This window comes from Priceomyces carsonii (genome assembly GCF_900007245.1).
Source record: "Priceomyces carsonii strain CBS4050 genome assembly, scaffold: Debaryomyces_carsonii_scaffold_1, whole genome shotgun sequence".
In the NCBI taxonomy this organism is placed as follows: domain Eukaryota; kingdom Fungi; phylum Ascomycota; class Pichiomycetes; order Serinales; family Debaryomycetaceae; genus Priceomyces; species Priceomyces carsonii.
In genome coordinates this window covers 2,093,622-2,115,840 of record NW_026946674.1, presented here as the reverse complement: position 1 = coordinate 2,115,840, position 22,219 = coordinate 2,093,622, and the positions used below count along the sequence as shown (strand labels likewise).

Genomic DNA, 22,219 nt, shown 5'->3' with positions numbered 1-22,219 from the left:
TTTGGCCATTACGTTTTTAGAATACTCATCTTAGGTCTTTTTACCCTCTTTATTTCAGGCATAATTTATCATTAAAATTTCTAGATGTCTTCACTCAAGCTCTTTTAAGGCCAATTTTCTTCGTTTGTCCATATTTGTGTTAATATTGAAGGTTTTAGCTGTTATTTCCCTGCTTGTGAGCCAATCCCAAATTCTTTTCAGTGTTGGCAAAGCACTTGGAATTGCCGAGACACCTTCGGCCCCACGTAGCGAAGATAGTCCGAATAGATTAGATTGCAAATTATCCATATCTTCAAATGCAAATGGATCCTCGCCATCTATATCAAACTCTGCAAAGTCTTCTTTATTTAAAATCTTAAATCGTGTTAATAATAGAAAAATTGAATTGGACATTACTTTGACAATAATTGACAATGGATAAGGAAATAGGGTATAAAATGAAAACTGCTCTGATCTATCTCCTTTTAAAGGTGCATTATCTATGTGCAAAGTGGTAGATTGTGATCTTTCTATTCTCTTTCCTGTAGGCATCACTTTGAACTTATTATCTGATTTTTTACGATGAAGGCTAAATGGTAGTAGGTAGGATTTTCTGTCATTGGTTCCAAACTTAAAGAGCCTTAAGTATACCCAACTTGTAAAAAACCCACAAATTCCAAGCAAGAACGTTATTTTACACTCTTCACTAATTAAGCTGAGAATGAAAAAAAATGATAACGCTATGAAAGGCACGTATGTCACTTTAATTCTTAAATTTCCTTTGAAAAATAAGAAGTAATGATTACTTATTCGTTGCTTGATTGCCATGAAAAATCCCATGTTGACACCCATACTCGATAAAACAACTGGAGGATACTCATCAGTACCTAGAAGGTTAGATTTCAAAGTATAGTAAAAGTAAATGCATAAATTGGGCACAATTATATTAATCATAACAAATTTTGTAAATTCCCTAGAGCCCCACATATTTTCAAGGTATTTTCCAAGGTAAAATAGAAGTAAGAAACTGACGCTTAAACTGATGAAATCTATTTCTATGAAGCTGCACGTCAATAAAACCCATGGCCGTGTTAAAACGGGGGACCTTGTGGGAATAAATGTAAGAAGTGGGACAAATAGCTCATGTGGATGAGGTATTTTCCCATTTCCTTGTGTTTCCGCATCTATCCCATCCGCTGTCTTACGTACTGACGACACCACTAGAACAAAATATGTATAGTACATCAACAAAAAGTTGAGAATTGTAAGGGATAACAAAACAACTAGAAAGATTCCAGTTACTTTAGGTACTTTCATTGTGATATAAACATTGGTCAAAGTCTTTTAGTATTCTATTGGTATAAGCAACTGCATTCACTATGATCCAAGGGTATGAAATCGTGTCTCAAGTATTACTGTGCAGTCAGAAGTATGAAATCTCAAATTCATTCTACATATATTGTCCAAACACTATGTTCCATTTTTTTATAAAATGTACACGAGCTGAGAGATTCACTATCACTTCCAAGTATTATTCTACTAGAGTTTCTCAGATGGGAGTTAACGAGTCAAAAAAACAAACTGTGAGAAGCTTGTTTAGGCAACCAATTTTTAAATCGATATTTTTAACAATAGTTTTCGGGTCTGCAGTGGTTGACTTTATGAGAACAAGGAAAGAATACGAGGCGATGAATCAGATTTACGAAACAAAGTTTACTCTTTTGAAAGATATTATTAATGATTTGAAAAGTGGCCGCAAACTTGACATTAGCAAAGAATTAAATATCGCTAACACACTAACTAAGTATAAATATAATACGGTAACCGACGTTGAGTTTGATGAAAGCCTAAATGCTTTTCTTGCTAGCTCGGGAGCAAACGACTCAGATGATTTCCATTCAGTTGGCGACCGTGATTTAAGGTATGACAATGAGAGATCTGATAATGAACAAAAATTTTTATAGGCACTAATTATTATAATACACTCATAAATAAAAATCCTTCCTGGTTTTCATCATAAAACTGAAACCTTCCTAATCGTCCGCCTATGACTATCACCTGTCTCGATAATTTTACCCTCTTGTTGCAATCTTTTAACACCTTCGTTTATATCATGGTTTTCAACCTTGAAGGAAACTTTTTCATTTAGTTTAACGGCTAAGTCTACGAACCTCATTGCATTGTTGTTCTCTTCAATCAAAGACATTATTTCTTTAGTGAGATCTTCCTGCATCCGTCTTTGTGCAGAGGTGGTTCCTGTCTGAACCATATCCATGTCGATTCTTCCTGTAACTGGGTCTGTTGCATATTCTTTGATTGCAGCCTTAATTAGCCTTACAGCTTCCTTTACATCAGTCAACTCCACTAAATGACTAAGTCTCATTTTCGCATGAGCTTCTGATAACCTGATCATCGACTCAAGCTGTCTGGTTGTTGCAGTAATTCTTTTTTGAGAAGATCTACTATCATCACCTAGCTTTCTCATTTCCACATATGCTCTAACAAGTTCTTGTTTTCCCGCTTCGGTCATCACAGGGTGATAGTTTTCTTTGGCGTACTGAATGTAAGAAGTCAAGAATTCCACAGGAAAGACGAAATTGTCAGTTACCTTGTCTGGTACATCCTCAAGATACATATCAGTCAAATGTCTTGCTAATTGACGATCAATCTTTTCGTCGACTTTATCTAGAATTAGATACACTAAGTCAAATCTTGAAACAAGTGGAGGAGGGAGATCAATATTTGCAGTCACCGGTAAATTAGGGTCATACCTCGAATTAATTGGATTTGCAGACGCTAAAATTGATGTTCTAGCATTCAATGTGGTAATTATCCCTGCTTTTGCAATAGATATAGTTTGTTGTTCCATCACCTCGTGTAAAACTGATCGTGTTGAATCGCTCATTTTATCGAACTCATCTATACAACAAACACCCCCATCAGACAACACTAAAGCACCACTTTCAAGAACCAATTGCTTAGTATCTATGTCCCTTGTTATATATGCCGTTAATCCTACAGCAGAAGAGCCTTTTCCTGAAGTGTAAACACCACGAGGAGCAATTTTATGGACATATTGCAATAATTGAGACTTTGACGTGGAAGGGTCACCACAGAGTAAAACATTGATGTCACCTCTATATCTTCCTCCCTTTTTGATTGTCTTATTCGTTCCTCCAAATAATTGTAGCAAAACACCTTTTTTCACATCATCCATTTCATATATGGATGGAGCTAAAGAACGAGCTAAAACTTCATACAAATCATCCCGCTCAGAAGCCACTTTTATTCTATCGACTTCGTCTTGTGAGAGTTTTCTGACTTGCTCTACTTCCTGTTCTTGACCAGGAGTGTGGCTCTGCAATGTAGAGGTATCTGCTCCCATTCTCTTCTTATCAATTTTTTTGACATGCACAACATCCAAATAAGTCTTATACAAGCTCTTTAAAGCCCTTTGTCTAGAATTAGCTCTTATTGGCAATGATCTGAAAATACCACATACTTCGATACGATCACCAGCACGACAACTGTCAACCAACTCATCATAAACACAGAGATTTATGGAATGAGGGGTCTGCCCATCCGGCACTAAATCAGGAGTTTCTTGCAATTTTATCACCTGCTTGTCGGCAAAAGAAGATCTGTTATGTATAATCATCATGGAATTCATTTGACCGCAGACTTCTCTCGGACATTTCGTTGGTTCTGATATGACTCCTCTGTCAATTTCGACAGCGATCGTATGATCACAAGCATTACATTTGAAGAAAGCGACTTTCATATCGGGAATAATGGCCGTTGATCTTAGTACCAAGCCTTTCACACTAACCAATTTATCTATATCATTTGGATTAAGTTCTCTCATCCCCTTCTCAACAGTATTAATATTAAAAGGACGCGCAGTATATATGTTGGTCTCAATTTCGTCAATATTATAACTTCCTGCTGCGCCATCGTTATCATCAATAACAAGTGATACCATGCAATCTTTAATAGTTTGATCCATGATCGGGATTACTTCTTGCGGATAATTGATCAATTGGTAGTAGAGTTTCTTAGTAGGAGGGTATGACAAAAGATTTTTTGCGTCAAGATTTAAGTTTGTGAGCCCAAGTTCACGTAAATTGTTCATTTGATTGACGTAGTAAAGTTCGTTATCTTGATCAGTGACTTCCTGTTCATCCATTACCTTACGATATTTGTATTTAAACGACATTAAGAATTCTCTAAAAGAATTTGAGCAGTCCTGAATTGAAACATTTGTTCCCCAAATAACCCTAACAGGCTCATCGCTGACACCTAAGGCCTCGGTGCCCTCTGAAGGATTAGACAAGGGATTGGTATTATCTGAATTTTGATTGATTGTGCTTTCGTTAAAAAGCCTTCTTCTCATTGGTGATGAAGTTGAATCATTTAAATCACTTCTCGTATATCTCCTTACAATTCTGTCGACATCACTTGTAATTCTATCTGATCTTCTAGTAGAGCTTTGAAACGCACCAGATCCCGCATCTGAAGTATGATGAACGGAAGAAGTATAGTGTAATGGTGAGGAGATATCTCTTCTTTGTGATTGACTTTCATTTCTATTTGTCTCAGAAGCTGGATTGGATGAAGATGTAGCAAAAAAAAGTGGTGATGATGGCACATTTGGCTGAGATTGCGATTGAGACTCACTCTCCCTCAAGTTTTCGTCTTGAGTCTCGTGGGAATCACGAACTGGAGAAGATGGCATTGTATTGTGTTTGTTTTAATAGATTCTAGCTAGCAATTGAGAAGAGGTAAGATTTAAAAATGTGATAGATTGCACCGCCAAATATGATTTAGCTACAGACGCGTACTTTTTCTTCAAATAATTTCCGTTTTAGGAATAATTGATTTTTTTTTGCTTTTTTATTTTTTTTTTTTTAAAAGCATTTAAATTAGTCGCTATCCTTGATTCCTCCTTCACCAATGACATAAACACATTCTTTTTCTGGCATATCGGGACTGTCCTGCAATTTGGCAACTCTTTCTTCTCCTCTACCTTTTCGTAGTAAGAGTCTGGTTGCTGAAGCATGCGCGAGAATGTGGCCGCCAACAGGTTTCCTTCCATCAGCAGATGCAAAAAGCGCACTTGCACCAGGATCAGATTGAACCTGGTTCGTTAGAAATACTGCCACATTGTAATCTTCAGCAAGCCTGGTTAAGCTTGCTAGGTGTTGATTGAGCCTTTGTTGTCTCTCATTCAATTCTCCTCTTCCTGAATAATCAACTCTAAAACATGCCATAATAGAATCCACTATTAGTAACCTAAATGACCCCTCAGCCAACTGAATTCCTAATTGTTCTGCTAATTCCGTTTGATGTTCGCTATTCAAAGCCCTCGCATAGGATATGTTCTCAAGGCATGCCTCAGGATCAACATTGAATCGTTCCGCAATAGCTCTAATTCTGTCGGGTCTGAAAGTACCTTCGGTATCGATATAAGCAACCTTTCCCTCGGCTCCACCCATCTCTTTGGGAAGTTGAGCTGTGACACATAGAGTATGACAAAGTTGAGTTTTCCCACACCTAAATTCACCGAACACTTCAGTCAAACTCATGGACAGAATACCACCTCCCAAAATGTCGTCAAGTTGCTTAGATCCTGTACTAACGGTGAAAACTCTATTTCTGAGCTCTGCTTGAATTGTGGCAGGAATAAAACCTACGTGCTACGAATCGTTAGTATCTGAAAGAAATTGTAAAAAAGCAAAAACTTACCATTATTTTGCTTGCTGCTTCTTTAATTTTTTCTACTTTAACTTCACTTAAGCCTTTAATCTTACACATATTTCTCTTGGTAATTGCAAGTACTGACTAGAAGTTTGTTAATACCTTTCATAGCTCATTAGCTAGATACTGAGACTTACTGCAATTGAAGAAATGCCAGCTGTCTTCAACTTCGCAATATCACCAACATTGATCCCATTAGTCTGTAGCTCATCTACCCCAATGATTATTCCTGCTCCCTGTGCTTCAACTTCGAACGTCATCTTTAAAATATATAGATAGTATTATTTGCAACAAATAGAAAACTAAAATGCGACATATAAGTTGATATTTAAAAAACACACCGAAATCAGATAAGGTTGGATATGGAAATAACAAAATAAAAAATGGATAGAAATCTGCTTCTGAAATCTTCGTCATCTAAGGAAAAGTATTCACTCAATACGAAGATTCCAATTATTAAATCATCAGAAGACTTAAACAGTAACTACATGCAATTTGCTATAGCTCCTCGCAGGGTCGGTTCTAGTGACTCTGCATCGCTGGAAGAAATTCGATCTAAGCATACTTCTGAGGTAAAAGCTGCTGCTAAGATATTACCCGATGGTATGAATGCATCATTGAGTGAACCTAAGAATGATTTGAAGATTTTAGATAAGAACGGAAGATTATCCCCAATACGAAGAAGTGGCTCACCTATCAGAAGACAGCATATACATGAAATCGAACAAGAAAGTTCAAAGAAGAGAAATACTACATCTAGCTCACCTACTAAAGCAACAACCAAAAGAATGAAGACGGTAAGTTTTAACGACCATGCATTATTCGAAGGGCCCAACGAAGTGCCTTCTCTAAAACAAATGACCCCAACTGCACAACGCCAAACTACTGTCGAAGAAATAGATAGTATCGATGATATGAAGAATTTTATATTTCAAATTTTGGATAGATTAACTAAGGTGGAAGCCACACAAAGAGATATTATTTCCAAGGTTGAAAACTCTAATGAACATCATCTAAATAAACAAATAGTTGAGATGAATGAAATCATTCAACAATTAAAAGACTCGATCAAAACGACCAGATAGCTGATAAAAGAGAAGACAAGACTTTAGAAATCTATATTTTTGGTAGTTTGCGAATGATTCTCTAAATCCTCTCTTTTTACGTCGTCAACATCATCAACAGGAATACCCCATTCTTCTATTTCAAATTTCTTTCGACCATTTTTGAAAGCATATTCACCTTCTTGAATCAACATCAACCCTTTTTCGGATAAAATGGGTATTTTGAAAATGTTAACTAAACCCTGCTGAGCCTTTGAAGGCTCATTCCTATAAGCTCTATTAATTAGCTCAGCCATTTCCTGATTGAATGGCTGTAGGCATATGACGGAATCCATCAAATTTTCCAAAGATGCCGTAATGATTGAGTCTCTTGGATAGAAACTGAGAGCAATGGAAGAAACGAATACTAGATTTTTCGAGTACTTCCTCAATAGTTGTCTCAAAGAATGCATAAATGGAATCACGAAAGTAGCCTGACTGCAGCCGGGTGGATATATTAATGGATGAAGAAAACTGGGAACTACCAAGCGAATGATTTTTGAAGGATTAGATCTGAGATTCATTTTAATGATCCCTTCAATCGACTCAATAATTTTCTTAAAATTAGTGTTAACTGGTACTGAGCTGATATCATGAGTGCTAGGTCCTGGTAAAAGCTTCTGTGTAATATCAAATTGATGATTATAAAATTCATACTTTTTTTCAATTTCAGGGTCCTCTAATTGGACTTTTCTGTTCAATCCATATCTCCAAGCAATCTTCATATTGTTTTCATCCCTCCTGTTGCTATCAACTGCTAAATTAGAAACACTTACTTTATTTTCATTTTCTTGTATCTTCGCTTTCTTTTGTTCTTTTGTAGAACCTTTATAAATACCAAACAACTCTTTCAGCCAGTTTGAGCTAGCACCAACCACTATGACGTGGCAGTTTCTTTCATTACCTTGGATCCTGTTATGCATAACACCTTGGGATGCGAAAGATTTTAGTATTATTGAACTATAATCCGACGTTCCAGTCTCTTCAACTAGAAGTGAACATCCAACTGGCAACCCCTGGTGAAGTAATATTTTGTCTAGGTCTGATACTCCTGTGGATATTGTAGGGCCCGAAGTTATTATTGAAGGCTTGACACCTGGATTATCGGACTCTTGGGTTTTCTGATTGACTGAAGATCTAACATTATGATCATCTACTGTCCTTCTAGAAGAAATATGGGGCGGCTCCCTCCCCAAAGAAATACTCGATGTGCTGATTGGGTTTCTTTTAACGGCTGAAGAGATATTTATTCGCTCATTCCTCTTTCTGAAGGACATAGTGAGTACCCAGGTTGCTGAAGTCACTTAGTTTTCCGATGAGATTTACTTGCAATCAATTAGTGCGAAAGTGAAGACATCACTTCAATCTAAATTATAGAGTTCACTTCAGTACTATTTAAGTGAGTTTGTTTATTCAAGATAGAATAGCTCATGGCTATATTAGAATAATTCTCTTTGATTGCTACCATGTTGAACATCTAGAGTTCCTTGAATTGATAGAGGTAGTATCTAAGTTTTACATTTGCAATTTTTGAACTCATTTCTTCTTTCTCTTTCAACTAAATATATTGGCTAGCCACTGAAAAGTAGGAGAATATGGCCCAACTTGAATAAAACAAAGGTGCTGTTATATGATCTCCTAGCCGTTGCATGTTGACCATTTCTTCATACAGTCAGTCGTTTCTCTTACATCCTGTATATATCAAATTAAATGATGCTTAAACATTTCTAAATACTCCGTAGGTTGGATATCGAGCAGATAAACTATGGGTGCACTAATTTCGCTCCCTATTGGGATTGCGAGCTCAACTGTGCCTTTCTTAGGTGCTTGTGCTTGTTCTTCTTTTTGTTCTATGATTGGGGGAACTTATCTGTCCTCAATACTAACGAGAATCACATACGCTTTTATTTTGTTGTTAGATTCCTTACTCGCATGGGCTGCTCTCTCGCCTTTTATCGCTCACAAGTTAGAGAAGGCTACATTTGGATTTATTAATAACAAATGCGGTCCAGAAGGTGGCCAGTGCATAAGCTTCACATCTGTTTACAGAATATGTTGCGCCTTAGGAGTACTTCATTTATTGTTGGCTGCGTTCTTGGTAAATGTTAAGTCTACTAGAAATCCTAGGGCTGTGATACAAAATGGTATCTGGCAAGGGAAATTAGCTCTATGGGTCGTTTTCATAGTAATAAACTTCCTTTTAATTCCGGATAATTTTTTCATCTTCTATGGCAATCACATCGCGATGATTTTCTCCACGATTTTTATTGGTATAGGTCTTATAATACTAGTTGATTTTGCCCACAGTTGGGCAGAAACTTGTCTTGAAAAAATAGAAATGGAAGAACTTACTGGTGAGGGAGATGCGGGATTTTGGAAGAAATTACTCGTAGGTGGAACGTTGGCAATGTATATTTCAAGTTTCGCCTTAACAATACTTATGTACTGCTTTTTTGCTGGTAAAAGCTGCAGCATGAATAAAACAGCTATATCACTAAATTTGGTATTTTCTATTATCATATCTGGCATATCGGTGAATCAAACTATTCAAGAATCTAATCCCCATGCTGGATTAGCGCAGGCATCAATGGTAGTCTTTTACTGCACTTATCTAATAATGAGTGCGGTATCATCAGAACCCGATGACAAGTTTTGTAACCCTCTAGTCAGATCGAAGGGCACAAGAACTGCGAGTGTCGTATTGGGAGCGTTCTTTACCTTTATCGCAATTGCTTATACTACGACTAGAGCAGCTGCACATTCTGCATTCAGTATGGCAGATGATGAATCACTTATTTCTACTCAGCCAGCTGTTAGAAATGAGATGAGATATCAGGCAATTAGACAAGCTGTTGATGAAGGTTCATTGCCAGAAAGTGCTCTATCGCAGCCTAGTTTGTTCGAAGAAGACGGTGAAGGCACTGAACGTGATGAAGAAACACAAAAAGTGAAATACAACTACTCTTTATTCCATATAATCTTCTTTTTGGCTACACAGTATGTTGCAACATTGCTTACTATTAACGTTCAGCAAGATGATCTCGGTGACTTTGTTCCTGTTGGTAGAACATATTTCGCGAGCTGGATTAAGATAATAAGTTCTTGGGTGTGCTTCATTCTTTATGGCTGGAGCCTTATTGCACCTACTCTTTGGCCAGAGAGGTTTGGGGTTCAATTGTAGGTAGTCTAGTAAGTAATGATTTTTTATTGAATGCGAAACCGTTCCCAAAACGGCAGTATTTCTTATTGAGCATGTAATTGGTTGAAACACATCTTTGTACTACTTCTTGTTGATGGGATTGAAATTTCTGAGAAAGGTTGAACATAACGAAGATCCATATCTAGTTTTCCAACTAAATAATCTCACAATGTCGGCCATTATCAGCAAGGCAAGTAAAGTTGTCGACTCGTTTGTTGGCAAAGTCACTCAAGCTACCAACTCTACCGTTTACTGGGGAAAGGTTGGTGCCGAACTCGGCAAGACAATCTACAAGAGTGAAGGTTTAGCTCCGCCATCTGCTCAGCAATTCCAACTGGTTTATGAGAACGCATTTAAGTTTATCAAATCTCCACAGCAACAGAGAGAACTCCTCCAGAAAGCCGCTAAGATTAGACCCACAAAGGAAAGTGCAGCTAAAGCAGGGGTCTATGGTATTCAATTATTAGCATTTTTCTCCGTAGGTGAAATAATTGGCAGGAGACATATCTTTGGGTATCCATCACTTGGTCATGAACATTGAGCGAAACCGGCCGTGCCATAGCTTCTAGGGAAACTAAAACAGCACTTATTTAGATTTCTTTTAAATTGATTATTTACAGGTCTAACTATATATATATGTGTCAATTTCTTGTCCCAAAATTATTATTGTGTATAAGTCATTATTTATTAACTATACTACTTTCTGACTTTCTTTTCTTGGACGCTTCTATCATCTCCTGTTTTTGCCTTCTCTTATGTCTGACCACGTTAGGAACAGTACTAATTTGCTTTCTCTCAACTTGATTTGTCTTAATACTTTTTTTGTTTGACTTGGAAAGCTTCTCCATATTTTCCATCCATTCACTATACCCAGCTTGGCACCCGGATGCCTTCATTACATTTATAATTGGTTTTATTAGCATTATATCTTCTTTGGTGAAAAAAGTGACAGCTTTTCCCTTTCTATTACCTCTACCTGTTCTGCCAATTCGATGGACATATGCCTGAGCACTTTGAGGAACGTCGTAATTTATAACCAAATTCACACCTTTGAAATCCACTCCTCGAGAAATAACATCTGTCGTAATTAAAACCCATATATTACCACTTTTAAATCTTCGTATGACTTCATCTCTTTGTTTGGGTGTTCTCTCGGCATGAATAACATCGACATTGAGCTTGTCATAAATTAACTCATGAAATAAAGCTTTTGCCCTAGTTATAGATTGCATGAAAATTATTATTGGTGGCCGAAACTCGCCATTTTGGATCATTTGTCGTATCTCTAATAACTTACCTTCCTCATTACCTGCAAATACTAGTTTTTGTTCAATATTACTACTAGCGGCTTCCTTAAGACCAATTATAACTCTTATGGGATCCTTCATAATTGATTGAGCCATTGTTTCAATACCAGATGGAATCGTGGCAGAATACATAGATTTCCTTAGCTTCGGATAAGTACAACTTGATAATAGCTCATCTATTTGGCCCACAAACCCTCTATCAAAAAGTTTATCAGCTTCGTCGATTACTAGCTCTCGAACATGTGATAAATCGATACATCCACGCTTAACCATTTCAATCAAACGAAGAGGAGTAGAGACAAGTAGATCAATTTTCAGAGAATTAAGCGCATCATTGCTTAATTTTCCGGCTAATTTTTTAGTTAATAGTGCACAATTTAATCCTTTTCCTCTTCCCAAAATTTGAGTTTGTTGAAAAGTTTGGGCAGCTAATTCATTCGTAGGCGATATTATTAGGCCCCTGAGAAACTTCTGTCCCGACTTTTCCTCCTCTATCAATGTTTGAATTAATGGTATCAAAAATGCTAAGGTTTTTCCCGATCCTGTAGGAGCGCAGGCTATTATGTCTCTTTGTTTTAGAGTTAATGGAATTGCTTCACACTGAATTGCTGTAGGCTCTGTAAACTCAGCTTCTATAAGATTAGCTAATAATTTTCGATCTATCTGGAACCTACCAATCAAGTCATCAAATGAGCCAATTGGGAAAGGAATATCATCTCCCGTAACCTTTGAATTATTAATTTTACGTAGTTTCTTAGCATCTTCCTCACACGAGATTGTCAAAGGCGGAAAATTCAATTCTGAGTCTTGATTTATCTCATTGGTATCTTCAGTGGCAAGTACAGCATGTTTCTTCGTATGAAAAAAATCTGTTTCCCTATCAACTTGATGCTTCAAATGTTCTGCTCTGTGATGTTGAGTCTCATTTTCCTTTCGGACAAGAGTCGAATGATCTACAGAACTGTTCTTGTTTCTGTTGATGGATGCGCCCCTAGATAATATTTTGAAAACATCCATCATTCAAATATGTTAATTCAATTTGAAATAAAAAATCAATAGTTAGAAAATTTATTCTCATCTCATCATCTGTTTTGTTACATACCTAGTCGCTTAAATTCACACTATACTAAAAAATTGTATTATGTAATCGTTGGTTCATAAAATTTCGTCGCACTAAATTTTCACTGCCCAACCTGAAAGCTTGAGAAGCTTTAAACTTGTGTTTCCATTTCCTTAATAGCTATATTGGGATTGAGATATGTTTATTCGAAACCTTTTCATTCCCAACAAAAGGATAATCTCATGCCTCACTAGAAGGATCTATAGTAGGAGATACGTATATTTGCACAAGGGATCAAGGGTTCCAGGACTCAAGAAAGATCCCGACGAGGTGTTTGTTGAAAACAACGGCATTAAATATAGCGGTTCAGAGGATAACATAAGATACATAAAGGATTTTTTACAAGATAAATTTGCTATCTCAGATGAACTAGCATTACAAGTAATCACACATAAATCATTTGGAAATGGAGCAAAACCATATAATGAGAAGTTAAGTGCGATGGGATCGAAGCTCATGAACTTGTACTTTGCCAAATATGTTACCAGTAAGAGCACAAGCAATGAACTAGCAATTAATGGTAAAAATCTCGACAGTTTGGGATCTCCAGCCGCTCGGGAACTCGGTGGCCGCTTAGCATTGGCGATGTTCGCCAGGAACAACAACGTTAATCGTATAATGTTTTGGAAGTCATATAATTATGGTTTGAGCTTCGAGGCTAGCGGTGAGATGAAAGTAAGTGCCCAGATGATGTATGCTTTGGTCGGCGCTGTTACTTTTGTGCATGGTAAAGAAACTGCCGAAGCTTTTATAAAAGAAAAATTACTCGATGCCAAGCCCTCTATTGAAGATATAACCGCAAATATTGTCGAAAAAACTGATGATATAGATGTCATATAGTTCAAGGGGTTATGAAGAAATAAGGGGCTATCTATCAAGTTCAATGCGAACTACACCTGTCAATCTCAGTAAGCTCGTGAATTCACTACATCGGTATATCTATATCCTGTTGCAGTCAGCATGTAAATAGACTAATAAATTATCATTGTATAAATAAACTGCTATCCTTTGTGGTCAATAAGAAAAAAGATGCAAAGATACACAAAAATTAAATGAAATGCAACGCAACGCGTAGTGTAAAATTGGAAGAAATTTTAAAATCAACAGTTCAAGATTTCCCCTTTGATTTCGGCACCATTCGTTCCAAGTGTTTTGATTCCTTACGTTATTCACACAAGGCATAAGACCCATTGCCGAGTTACGCAGAGAATTGCTAAGCATAAGCAATGACTGAAAAGGATTTAGTACATCACTATAAAGTGTTGAAACAATTCTTGGATATATCAGATGACCTGGCACTGAGAAGCAAAACAAATTCAACCAGAGCAGCTAGAGCTAGAGAAAAACTTTTGAAGCTTTCTGAAGCTCAATTTAAGGAGTTGAGCACTGATGTGTATGATGAGCTAAGAAGAAGAATAGATGAGTCAAGAGGAGAGCCTGATTATTTACTACCAAAGTCTTCGTTTCACCCAAAAAGGAACCAAGCAAGGCAAAAGTTATCTTCATTACCCCAACTGAGATTTAAAGACTTGGTATCTGATATCTCTTATGAAATTGAACGAAGAAATTTGCACACTGAATATTTAGAGGACTCGAATACGAGAAGATTAGATGGAGAGCATGCTGGTCCTGCGACTGATCATGAGTCAGATCGACTTGAATTGAATGATAAAAATCATTCCAGCCCTGACAAAAAAGTGAATGGGTCTCACAGTCGAAATCCTAATGAGCAGAACACTGACTTCAAAAATCAAACGATTGGAGTTCAATCAAAGACAGTTGTTCCAGAAAAAGCTAATTTGACCTGGTCAAGCGACGACGACGATGAGGAAGAGGAGGAGGATGAAGAAAATGGTAAAGGAGCAGACTCTAAGAATAAAGCTAAGAACTCTTTGCCTTATTCACTAGATTCAGACGAGAATGATAAAGTGATTGCTGACTTAAAAGTGCAATTGGATACATTGAGGTCCGAAAAAGAGGAGTTGGAGAGAAAAACGTCTTCTCTTCAAGATGATTACCAAAATTTGGTTAAACAAAATAGAGCACTAAGTGAAGAGCTTGACGTTCTAAGTGATGAAAAGCAGAAATACCAAATTAAAAAATCAGATTCGATGGTGAGTAATAACAAATTATTAGAGGATTTTGAAGCCCAAAAGGCAGCTAATGCGGCATTGCGGTTAGAAATACAATCATTGAAGAACTCAACGTCAAGGAGAAACACCAGTTTGCGTGAGTTAAATTCAAGTTCCGGAAGTATCCACTATAACAATACACCCAATAATCAAGCCAAGAATTTAGGTCTGACAGCACCAGCACATGATGTTAGAAAGGAAATGGAGTTAGTTCTTGAGAAACTCTCAGACTTAAATATTAGCAGACAACCGGTAGAAGAGAATAGCATTCTTGACCTCAAACATGAAATTACGAAATGGCAGAGCAAGTACGAGGAAGCGCGTTCAAATCAAATTTCGAGAGCATTTTCTACTGAGATGGTGCGTCCTGGAAAGTTAGGAGAATATATATCACTGTCAGGTCTAATTTCTATTAGGTTGATATCTGACTTTCATTCTTTGGTAGAAAGTTTTATGATTAATCTTGATGCAACGTTAATTAACTGTGATTTACTTTTTGAAAAGATTGCAAAACTATCGGTTCTTATAAATGAGATAGCTGAGCAGGGAGACAATAAAATTTTGAATAGTAATGAGCACTCAGTAAATCTTCGTGAGTCAACGACATATGCTCTTACTGCAGTGAGATATTTCGCATCATTTGATGTTATTTTACCTAAAGTGGTGGTAGAACGATCGATTGGTGAAATATGCTTTAGCTTGTGCGAGTTAATAAGCGCTTCAAAGTTAAATGAAAATTCTTATAATTCAAGAAGGGTTGAAAGTGATGAGGTAAAATTATCAAAGCCAGCAACAAGTGTTGCCGATAACTTCGATGCAAGACCCTTGAGAATGGCAAATAGGCTTAGACAGCAACAAACTCAATCTCAGGATGATCTTGTCGGATTTAGTTCCCCCAAGGAAAATGGAAACGGAAACACTGCCCCTCCTTTAAATTCTGAGACTATTGCTGGAGGACAAAGTAATCTAAAGTTAAATGATGACTCTTCTCGCTTTAATATTAATGAAGAAGATATAAAGAAAGAGAGAGATTTAGCCCCCGTGATAGATGATCGTGGGAACACGGCCGGATCTTTGAAAAGCACTAATGCTGATAACTTGTCATTTGATAGATCAATTCCTGAGAATCCTAACAGAAGTGGCACTCTTGGCCAAACACCAGCTTCCTCTAGTATTGCAGCAATTAGTTCCAAAGATATCACGGGTAGTGATGATGGTTTACTGTCTACAAGTGGAACTCCAGAGAAGAAATCTATTTCTAAGACAGAATCTAAACTGGCCTCCCCTAAGGACAGTTCACCGGGTAGATCAACGCTGTCGAAGAATATACTTGATCGAGTGAAGCAATTTGAGAGCCCAGACAATGATAAAGTCGATGGGTCAAAGATAGTAAATGAAAACATTCTGAATTCAGGGTCATTGCCCGTAAGAAATAAAAGTTTTTTCCAATCATTAAGAGATAAGCTTAGTACAGACAATGATGAGCAAAATGTATCACATAAGGGCCTGAATTCAGTAATGTCAACGGAACAAGAAGAACCAACAGGACTGACTGAACAAAGTAGAAATGTTGAAGCTAAAGAGACTAATGGAAGTAGGCTCGATGTCAATGACCAAGATTCTATTGACGAAGTTTCTTTTATAAATAGGGATTCTAGTAACAAAGCTCCAACTGGTGAATCAGAGCCCATTGGTAGCTATAATAAAATTGAGACAGAGAAGATAGAAGAGGAGAATTTAAGTGATAGCACTGGTGAAATTTATTCTGAAGATGAAAATAATTCCGAAGAGAAGAAAGCAAGACACAGGCAAGAGCAAAGGAAGTCTGTCGCAGCGGCTACTTTCAATATTGATTTGTTCGATATTGATGATCCAGATAACACCTTAACCCAGGTTCTATTATATCTTGAACACCAAACAGTCCAGGTCATCACAACCATTCAATCGTTGTTATCTGCTATTAAAAAGCCAAATGCAACCAGAGGTGATCTTCGCGACAAGTCACAAGCTATAACTGTAGTTATTTCTCAAATGACTGAGGCAACAAACACATCAATGAATCAAACTCGTAATTCTCAGTTGAAAGAACATGGAAGCTGGGTTGTCAAAAGCTTGGAAGACTGCAACCACAGAATGAATATTTTGTGTAAGCCAAATTCTCAAAAGAATGATACAGACTTTGCTGATAAGAATTTCAAGCAAAGACTAGCCGGTATATCTTTTGATATAGCCAAGTGCACCAAGGAGCTTGTAAAAACTGTTGAGGAGGCTAGTATTAAGGAAGACATTGCGCACCTCGATGCTAGATTAAACCATCAAGATGATTTGACTTAAACTGTTCGAACTCTTCATAAATACCGTCTTTCCTAAAAATTGGAAATCTTTAAACTCAAGACATTAAATTAGGTTCAGAATATATATTCCCATCTTAACGTATTATTATATATTTCATAACTTTCAATGTTATCTGACATATTTAGATAAAAATTTTTGATGAAAATCTGAATTTAATGTATCATTAGTGTATGAATCGTCGTCTCCTTTTTTAGGTGAGTTAGTTTTTTTAAAAGCAGTTGAATTTCTCCAATCCTTTTTAACTTTAAAATCATCAGGTAATTTCGTTTTAGATAGTGGCACTAGTGGATTAGACACCTTCGCATTCTCTACTTTAACTCTTTGTTCCTCCTGATTTTTTTTTAGTCTTTTTTCTTCCTTCACCTTTTCTAGTTCTGCCATTAAGGCAACAGTTTCATACTCAGAGTCTTCAGAATCTTCGCTAGAATATTCCGAATCATTTTCGTTATCTTCACTCCCATAAAGTTGACTTTCTCCATCAGCTCCTTTTTCGTCTTCGTCATCAGGTATAACTAAGTTCTCATTGACGTCTTTAGTCGAGTTTGTACTGTCAGATCTACCCTGACTAAGTTCTTTATTCAACTCTAGAACAGCTGCTCTGCTTAGTTTCGTGTCAATCTTTTTGTAGTCATTTCGATATTTAAGTTGCGTTTGCTGTGGTAGCGATCTTGAATGGACAATAGTATCAGTGATCAGTATATTTTTTCCCTTCTTACTTTCTAGAGTCGGCCTGTGATTTGTTGTCATTGCTTCACCTTCTAGTCTTCGGGAAGTAATGAATGAGAACTAAAACGGTTATAATAAGTATACGCTTCTATATGAAATATATGCAGTATCCAAGTACCTCTTTTAATGTATTCTCTTGCGGGTCAGAACAGTTGTTTAACTAAGAAGAATTAGTAATCAAAAGCCTGATACCTTCTAAAAGTATAGAGAAGCTTCAATTATCCTAATTTCTCTCAGATTACTCAAAGTTTCTTTTCTGAAAGTTTTTATAAATTTATGAAAATATTTGAATAATGTACAAAAAATACAATAAAATACACGATGACAACTTAAACATCTTCTAATAAATTAAGCTCATTTTCTAAAGCTGCTTCCTCTGTTTCATTAATTTTTTGCGGCATCAACTCACTCATCACAGGGCCCCCGAATTCGTCTAACAAGTCTGACATTTGCTCTATTAAATCAGTATCAGCGTCAATGGATTCACTATTAATTATCTTATAACCAATTGTAAGAGAAACCTTAGCCTCATGGATTAAAGCTTGGATTTCTTGATCAGAAGAACTTTTGAGGGATGCATTTGAAACTTCCCTGTAGTCTGCGATTTTAGGAATCAGGATTGTAAATAATTTTTTTGCTTGAAGCAAACTAGCCAACGCTCCATAGTAATAACACTCCAAAATATTTTCATTCATATCCTGGATACGAGAGGTGACAGATGATACCAATTCGTAAAGTTCTAGCTCAATTGCAAGTCTGGATAAATTTAAAAGAGCCTGTATAAGCTCGCCATATTCCATGCTTGACTCTAATAATTCTTCATTCATCTCATCTTCTTGATGCTTACTTACAGTTTCTTCCAAAGCAGTTTTTTTATGCTGGAATAAATCCCAAGACTTCTCCAAAGCCTCCTTTGCTTCAAAAGTTCTTTGTTGAGATATCCTTATCGATGCTAATAATGAAAAAGCTTCAGGGTTTCTCGAATCGAGAGATATAGAATTTTCTATAAGACTGTCACACTGTGACTCAGCTTCGAGTTCCATACATAAGTCGGTCATCCAGATTTCAATCTTCGCAAAAATTCCTTGATTAATTTTTTTTATTAAATGTTTGAGAAGCAGCTCTTTAGCAGCATAATTCTTCGGCATGTCTACCAATAGTGAGTCTTGCTGTATCATGTCTCGTTGAGCCAATTTTAACTGCTGTTGTAATCTGTTCAAGCCAACGTCTAAAAGTTTTAGACCATCTTCACCACCTATAATCTGACCTAAATTAAAAAACTTTTCAGAGCCTCTTTCAGCCTCCATATCCATCTCACATGCTTTCATTAATATATTATATGCTTCTTCCATCTCATTATTCTCCAATAAGACTTCACCGAACGTTTGAAGAAAATCTACGTTGTGTTCGTTCTCCCTCAATTTCGGGCCAAGGAGTTCCAAAGCAGCAGTAGGCTGAGAGTTTTGCAATAATACTCTGGCACTGAGAAGTACATCGTCTTCTAAGTTCATGTTTAATAATCTTTTGAATGACTGATGAGCTTTGTACATCCAGTGTAATTTTTTTTTTTTTTTTAGTAGCGCGCTTAAAGATGAGATGATTCTCATTAATAGAAGCTTGTAAATAGAATCACAATGATAGATTTAGATAGTTCAACACTATCAGATCAATTGACAAACGAGTTTTATATACTCCACTTGATATATCATAGGAATCGTAACCAGCATAGGTTACTGACTTGGTGGAACTACTTGAACATTTTGCATCGCAAATTGCGGAAAGTAATTAAGCTACTAATAGATGTGAATAGAATTTCAATCGATTCAAAGATTCAAAGTAAAAACAAAGAGATACGGGAAGTCGTGAAATATCTTGTTAAAAAGAATATATTAAAAAAATGTTACTACGAATTCAATAACATTATTACTTTGGGACAGTTCGTCAATCTTGGCTTAACTTTAATTGGTAGTTTGAGCAGAATTCACTCTTTGTTTCAACAATACAAAGGAACTAAAGAATTGATAGAAGATAACTCCTCTATAAGTCACTTAGTGAAAAATTATGAACACCCAGAAGATGACGTAGGGGAGATTTTGGAGTACGATGTTAATAATTACCCACATATCTCAAAACAGGCTGTCGTTCCCATTCCTGTTAAAGAAACTGAAATAGCAAAGGAGCAGAACAATGAAAAGTTTGACGACTGGGAACAATCTATTAAAAGAAATAGTTCGACTTTACTTGATAACTCACCAGTGAGCGGACGTCGTTCACGAAAGAAGAGAAAGAAGAAAAGCGAAATAGATGAAATATTTGGTTAAATTACATCAAGATTAGTATTTCTTACTCACAATGATATAGAAAGAGGCAAATAGTAGATAACAATTCTATTAAACCTAAAGAAAAAGTTTGCCGTAGCACATATCCCTATCCCATTATAATACATCACCCCATACATATATATATCCTAAATTACATTAATTCACAACAAAGTTGTTAAAAAGGTTTGCTGTTGATCCTTTGTGCATTCATTTGCTGATACTCATGGCGTTGTTCAACTAAGGAATTCGGATGCATAGGGGCCATATAATTCATTAATTCGTTAGTAAAATTGAAACCGGGATTATGCAATTGGTCAATGTCCAAACAAAAGTCATCATCGTAATCTTCACCGCCATGAACAATTTGTTTACCGTTAGAAACTGTATGTTCTGACGGTCGTATAAAATTCGAGACCAAGTAATTTGAATGAGTCTGATGAGAATTAAATTGATTTTGATTTAAAGGAGAGTCGTTTGAATATGGTGTTGTACTGCTGGGGTTGCACTGGCCATTCAGGGAGGAGCTTGTTGACAAGGTTGGTGAATTAGATAGTGGTTGAATATTATAAGAAATGTTGTTGGCATTAACTTGACCTGGTGTAGAAGAACTGTATGAATACGGAGTATCAATGATTGGAGTAGTAAAATCAACAACGTCATGAGTTGAAGAGCTCAACTCCTTTTGCCTTCTACTCATCTCTCTTTTAAGTCTGTTCTTAATCCGTGATTTACCTTTGAATCCTGGCGGTAAATACTTACATTCTCCCCCTTCAATATGAATCTCTACCCATATTTCAGCATTTTGAAAGAATGCTCCACACATGGAACAATTTCCCGCAGTTTGAGACCTTTCCTTAGTTTTGGTACCTTTTGGATACTCAAAATGTCTCGTTTTTAAATGAGTCTTGTATGTGTCTCTTCTGGAAAAGCCTCCAGTCGGATGACATCTATGCGTGACATTGTTCTCATCAACGTAAGTGCTGAATTTGTGAAATGGACACGAGTAAGCCTTCTTTACAGCATGCTTTTTCATGTGACGAGTTAAATAGCCCCTGATTTTGAAAACGGTATCACAATGAGGACACTGATGCACCTTATCATCCAGGTCTTCTTGACTAGAAATATTCCTTCTATCACATTCGTCGTAAGAAAACAGAGACAAGCTGTAGTTTGTAGGCGTTTCACCCTTGTCTTCCCTCTTTCCAAATTCATTAGATATAATGGAATCGCTATTTGAAGAGTTTGAGAGTGTCGGAGATAAGTTACTGGACTCGTTAACATTGGTGACTCGTTCTCTAATTCCAGAATCATCCGTTACTTGCCATTCGATTTCACCATTCTCATTTTGGTAGACGGAAAACTTTGTGCTTTCTCGAGTAGAACAAAGCTGAGGATTGTTAGAGTCTGCTGAGTTGTTTATTGAGGAGTTTGAAATTGTTGGGAATAATCCATTACAGTTTTCTGCAACCGTTTCGATGTCTAAAACTTTTTCTTCCTTGACAAAGTCGTCATCTGCCGGAAACATAAGGTAGCTACTGAAAAGAGAAGCCAATCCTCCAAAGACAGAAACAAAAACCACGTAAGCAAATTGCAATGCCGTTAAAATTTTATTACTCTTCTGAGTATTACTAATGAGTCCCCCTTCAAATACATTTCTCACAGATTTGCTCATTTCAAGCATTTTGACCCCTGGAGGAAGCCCTTTTGCTCCATTCATTTTAATTTAATTCCGTGGAAAAGCTATCGCTTGAGAATAATATTCAATAACAAGATTAGTTATTAGTAATAAATTTATGGAACGTAAGTGAAAATCAGTACCTCAGTCTTACAGTATCAGTGAGATACTTTATCAAATATGTTTGCAAATCTAGGATGCCGAAAATTTGTAAGGTTTTAATCACAATATTGTGAAATGACTTGCTTTCGAATAAATCCTTTTTCTCAAGGTCCAATAAAAAAAGAAAAAAAAAAGAAAAGTGATTCGGATTCCCAAATGCGGTACCCGCCTCGGATTTGTGTAACTTTCACAAGTTTGTGTAACTATGTCTTTTGACTATTTGAAAACCAAGTGACGATTGCAAAATGCTCTTAAGGTTTCAAGGAATTAAGCATGAGTCATATATATCAGAAAATCCAGTTGAGGTTTATATTCGGAAAGAGTTGATCCTATTATACTGATAAAAGTACGATGGTCGGAAGAAGTCCGCTCTCAAAAAAGAA

General features: G+C 36.5%; 14 protein-coding genes across 14 annotated transcripts; 7 read left to right on the top strand and 7 right to left on the bottom strand.

Annotated features, from left to right (window-relative positions):
* Positions 1-90: 90 nt before the first annotated feature.
* PRCAT00001172001 (uncharacterized protein) lies at positions 91-1,296 on the bottom strand (the record flags this gene model as incomplete). The annotated part of the gene is made up of 1 exon (XM_062950938.1): positions 91-1,296. The coding sequence occupies one exon, from the start codon at positions 1,294-1,296 to the stop codon at positions 91-93; it is 1,206 nt and encodes a 401-aa protein (XP_062807990.1).
* A 62-nt stretch (positions 1,297-1,358) lies between these two features.
* PRCAT00001171001 (uncharacterized protein) lies at positions 1,359-1,943 on the top strand (the record flags this gene model as incomplete). The annotated part of the gene is made up of 1 exon (XM_062950937.1): positions 1,359-1,943. The coding sequence occupies one exon, from the start codon at positions 1,359-1,361 to the stop codon at positions 1,941-1,943; it is 585 nt and encodes a 194-aa protein (XP_062807989.1).
* Positions 1,944-1,993: 50 nt separating this feature from the next.
* CDC54 (MCM DNA helicase complex subunit) lies at positions 1,994-4,714 on the bottom strand (the record flags this gene model as incomplete). Its single annotated transcript, XM_062950936.1, has 1 exon — positions 1,994-4,714. The coding sequence occupies one exon, from the start codon at positions 4,712-4,714 to the stop codon at positions 1,994-1,996; it is 2,721 nt and encodes a 906-aa protein (XP_062807988.1).
* A 1,405-nt stretch (positions 4,715-6,119) lies between these two features.
* Positions 6,120-6,821, top strand: PRCAT00001168001 (uncharacterized protein; the record flags this gene model as incomplete). Its single annotated transcript, XM_062950935.1, has 1 exon — positions 6,120-6,821. The coding sequence occupies one exon, from the start codon at positions 6,120-6,122 to the stop codon at positions 6,819-6,821; it is 702 nt and encodes a 233-aa protein (XP_062807987.1).
* Positions 6,822-6,844: 23 nt separating this feature from the next.
* On the bottom strand, positions 6,845-8,116 carry PRCAT00001167001 (Elongator subunit; the record flags this gene model as incomplete). Its single annotated transcript, XM_062950934.1, has 1 exon — positions 6,845-8,116. The coding sequence occupies one exon, from the start codon at positions 8,114-8,116 to the stop codon at positions 6,845-6,847; it is 1,272 nt and encodes a 423-aa protein (XP_062807986.1).
* A 488-nt stretch (positions 8,117-8,604) lies between these two features.
* On the top strand, positions 8,605-10,020 carry PRCAT00001166001 (uncharacterized protein; the record flags this gene model as incomplete). The annotated part of the gene is made up of 1 exon (XM_062950932.1): positions 8,605-10,020. One exon carries the CDS (start codon positions 8,605-8,607, stop codon positions 10,018-10,020), a length of 1,416 nt encoding a protein of 471 aa, XP_062807985.1.
* A 112-nt stretch (positions 10,021-10,132) lies between these two features.
* ATP20 (F1F0 ATP synthase subunit g) lies at positions 10,133-10,579 on the top strand (the record flags this gene model as incomplete). Its single annotated transcript, XM_062950931.1, has 1 exon — positions 10,133-10,579. One exon carries the CDS (start codon positions 10,133-10,135, stop codon positions 10,577-10,579), a length of 447 nt encoding a protein of 148 aa, XP_062807984.1.
* A 139-nt stretch (positions 10,580-10,718) lies between these two features.
* On the bottom strand, positions 10,719-12,365 carry CHR1 (RNA-dependent ATPase; the record flags this gene model as incomplete). The annotated part of the gene is made up of 1 exon (XM_062950930.1): positions 10,719-12,365. The coding sequence occupies one exon, from the start codon at positions 12,363-12,365 to the stop codon at positions 10,719-10,721; it is 1,647 nt and encodes a 548-aa protein (XP_062807983.1).
* Positions 12,366-12,603: 238 nt separating this feature from the next.
* PRCAT00001163001 (mitochondrial 54S ribosomal protein mL57) lies at positions 12,604-13,305 on the top strand (the record flags this gene model as incomplete). The annotated part of the gene is made up of 1 exon (XM_062950929.1): positions 12,604-13,305. The coding sequence occupies one exon, from the start codon at positions 12,604-12,606 to the stop codon at positions 13,303-13,305; it is 702 nt and encodes a 233-aa protein (XP_062807982.1).
* A 386-nt stretch (positions 13,306-13,691) lies between these two features.
* On the top strand, positions 13,692-16,931 carry SPA2 (Spa2p; the record flags this gene model as incomplete). The annotated part of the gene is made up of 1 exon (XM_062950928.1): positions 13,692-16,931. One exon carries the CDS (start codon positions 13,692-13,694, stop codon positions 16,929-16,931), a length of 3,240 nt encoding a protein of 1,079 aa, XP_062807981.1.
* A 129-nt stretch (positions 16,932-17,060) lies between these two features.
* PRCAT00001161001 (U2-type spliceosomal complex subunit) lies at positions 17,061-17,699 on the bottom strand (the record flags this gene model as incomplete). The annotated part of the gene is made up of 1 exon (XM_062950927.1): positions 17,061-17,699. The coding sequence occupies one exon, from the start codon at positions 17,697-17,699 to the stop codon at positions 17,061-17,063; it is 639 nt and encodes a 212-aa protein (XP_062807980.1).
* Positions 17,700-18,007: 308 nt separating this feature from the next.
* On the bottom strand, positions 18,008-19,189 carry PRCAT00001160001 (uncharacterized protein; the record flags this gene model as incomplete). The annotated part of the gene is made up of 1 exon (XM_062950926.1): positions 18,008-19,189. The coding sequence occupies one exon, from the start codon at positions 19,187-19,189 to the stop codon at positions 18,008-18,010; it is 1,182 nt and encodes a 393-aa protein (XP_062807979.1).
* Positions 19,190-19,312: 123 nt separating this feature from the next.
* On the top strand, positions 19,313-19,999 carry RMP1 (Rmp1p; the record flags this gene model as incomplete). The annotated part of the gene is made up of 1 exon (XM_062950925.1): positions 19,313-19,999. The coding sequence occupies one exon, from the start codon at positions 19,313-19,315 to the stop codon at positions 19,997-19,999; it is 687 nt and encodes a 228-aa protein (XP_062807978.1).
* A 175-nt stretch (positions 20,000-20,174) lies between these two features.
* On the bottom strand, positions 20,175-21,716 carry STP2 (Stp2p; the record flags this gene model as incomplete). Its single annotated transcript, XM_062950924.1, has 1 exon — positions 20,175-21,716. The coding sequence occupies one exon, from the start codon at positions 21,714-21,716 to the stop codon at positions 20,175-20,177; it is 1,542 nt and encodes a 513-aa protein (XP_062807977.1).
* Positions 21,717-22,219: the final 503 nt, after the last annotated feature.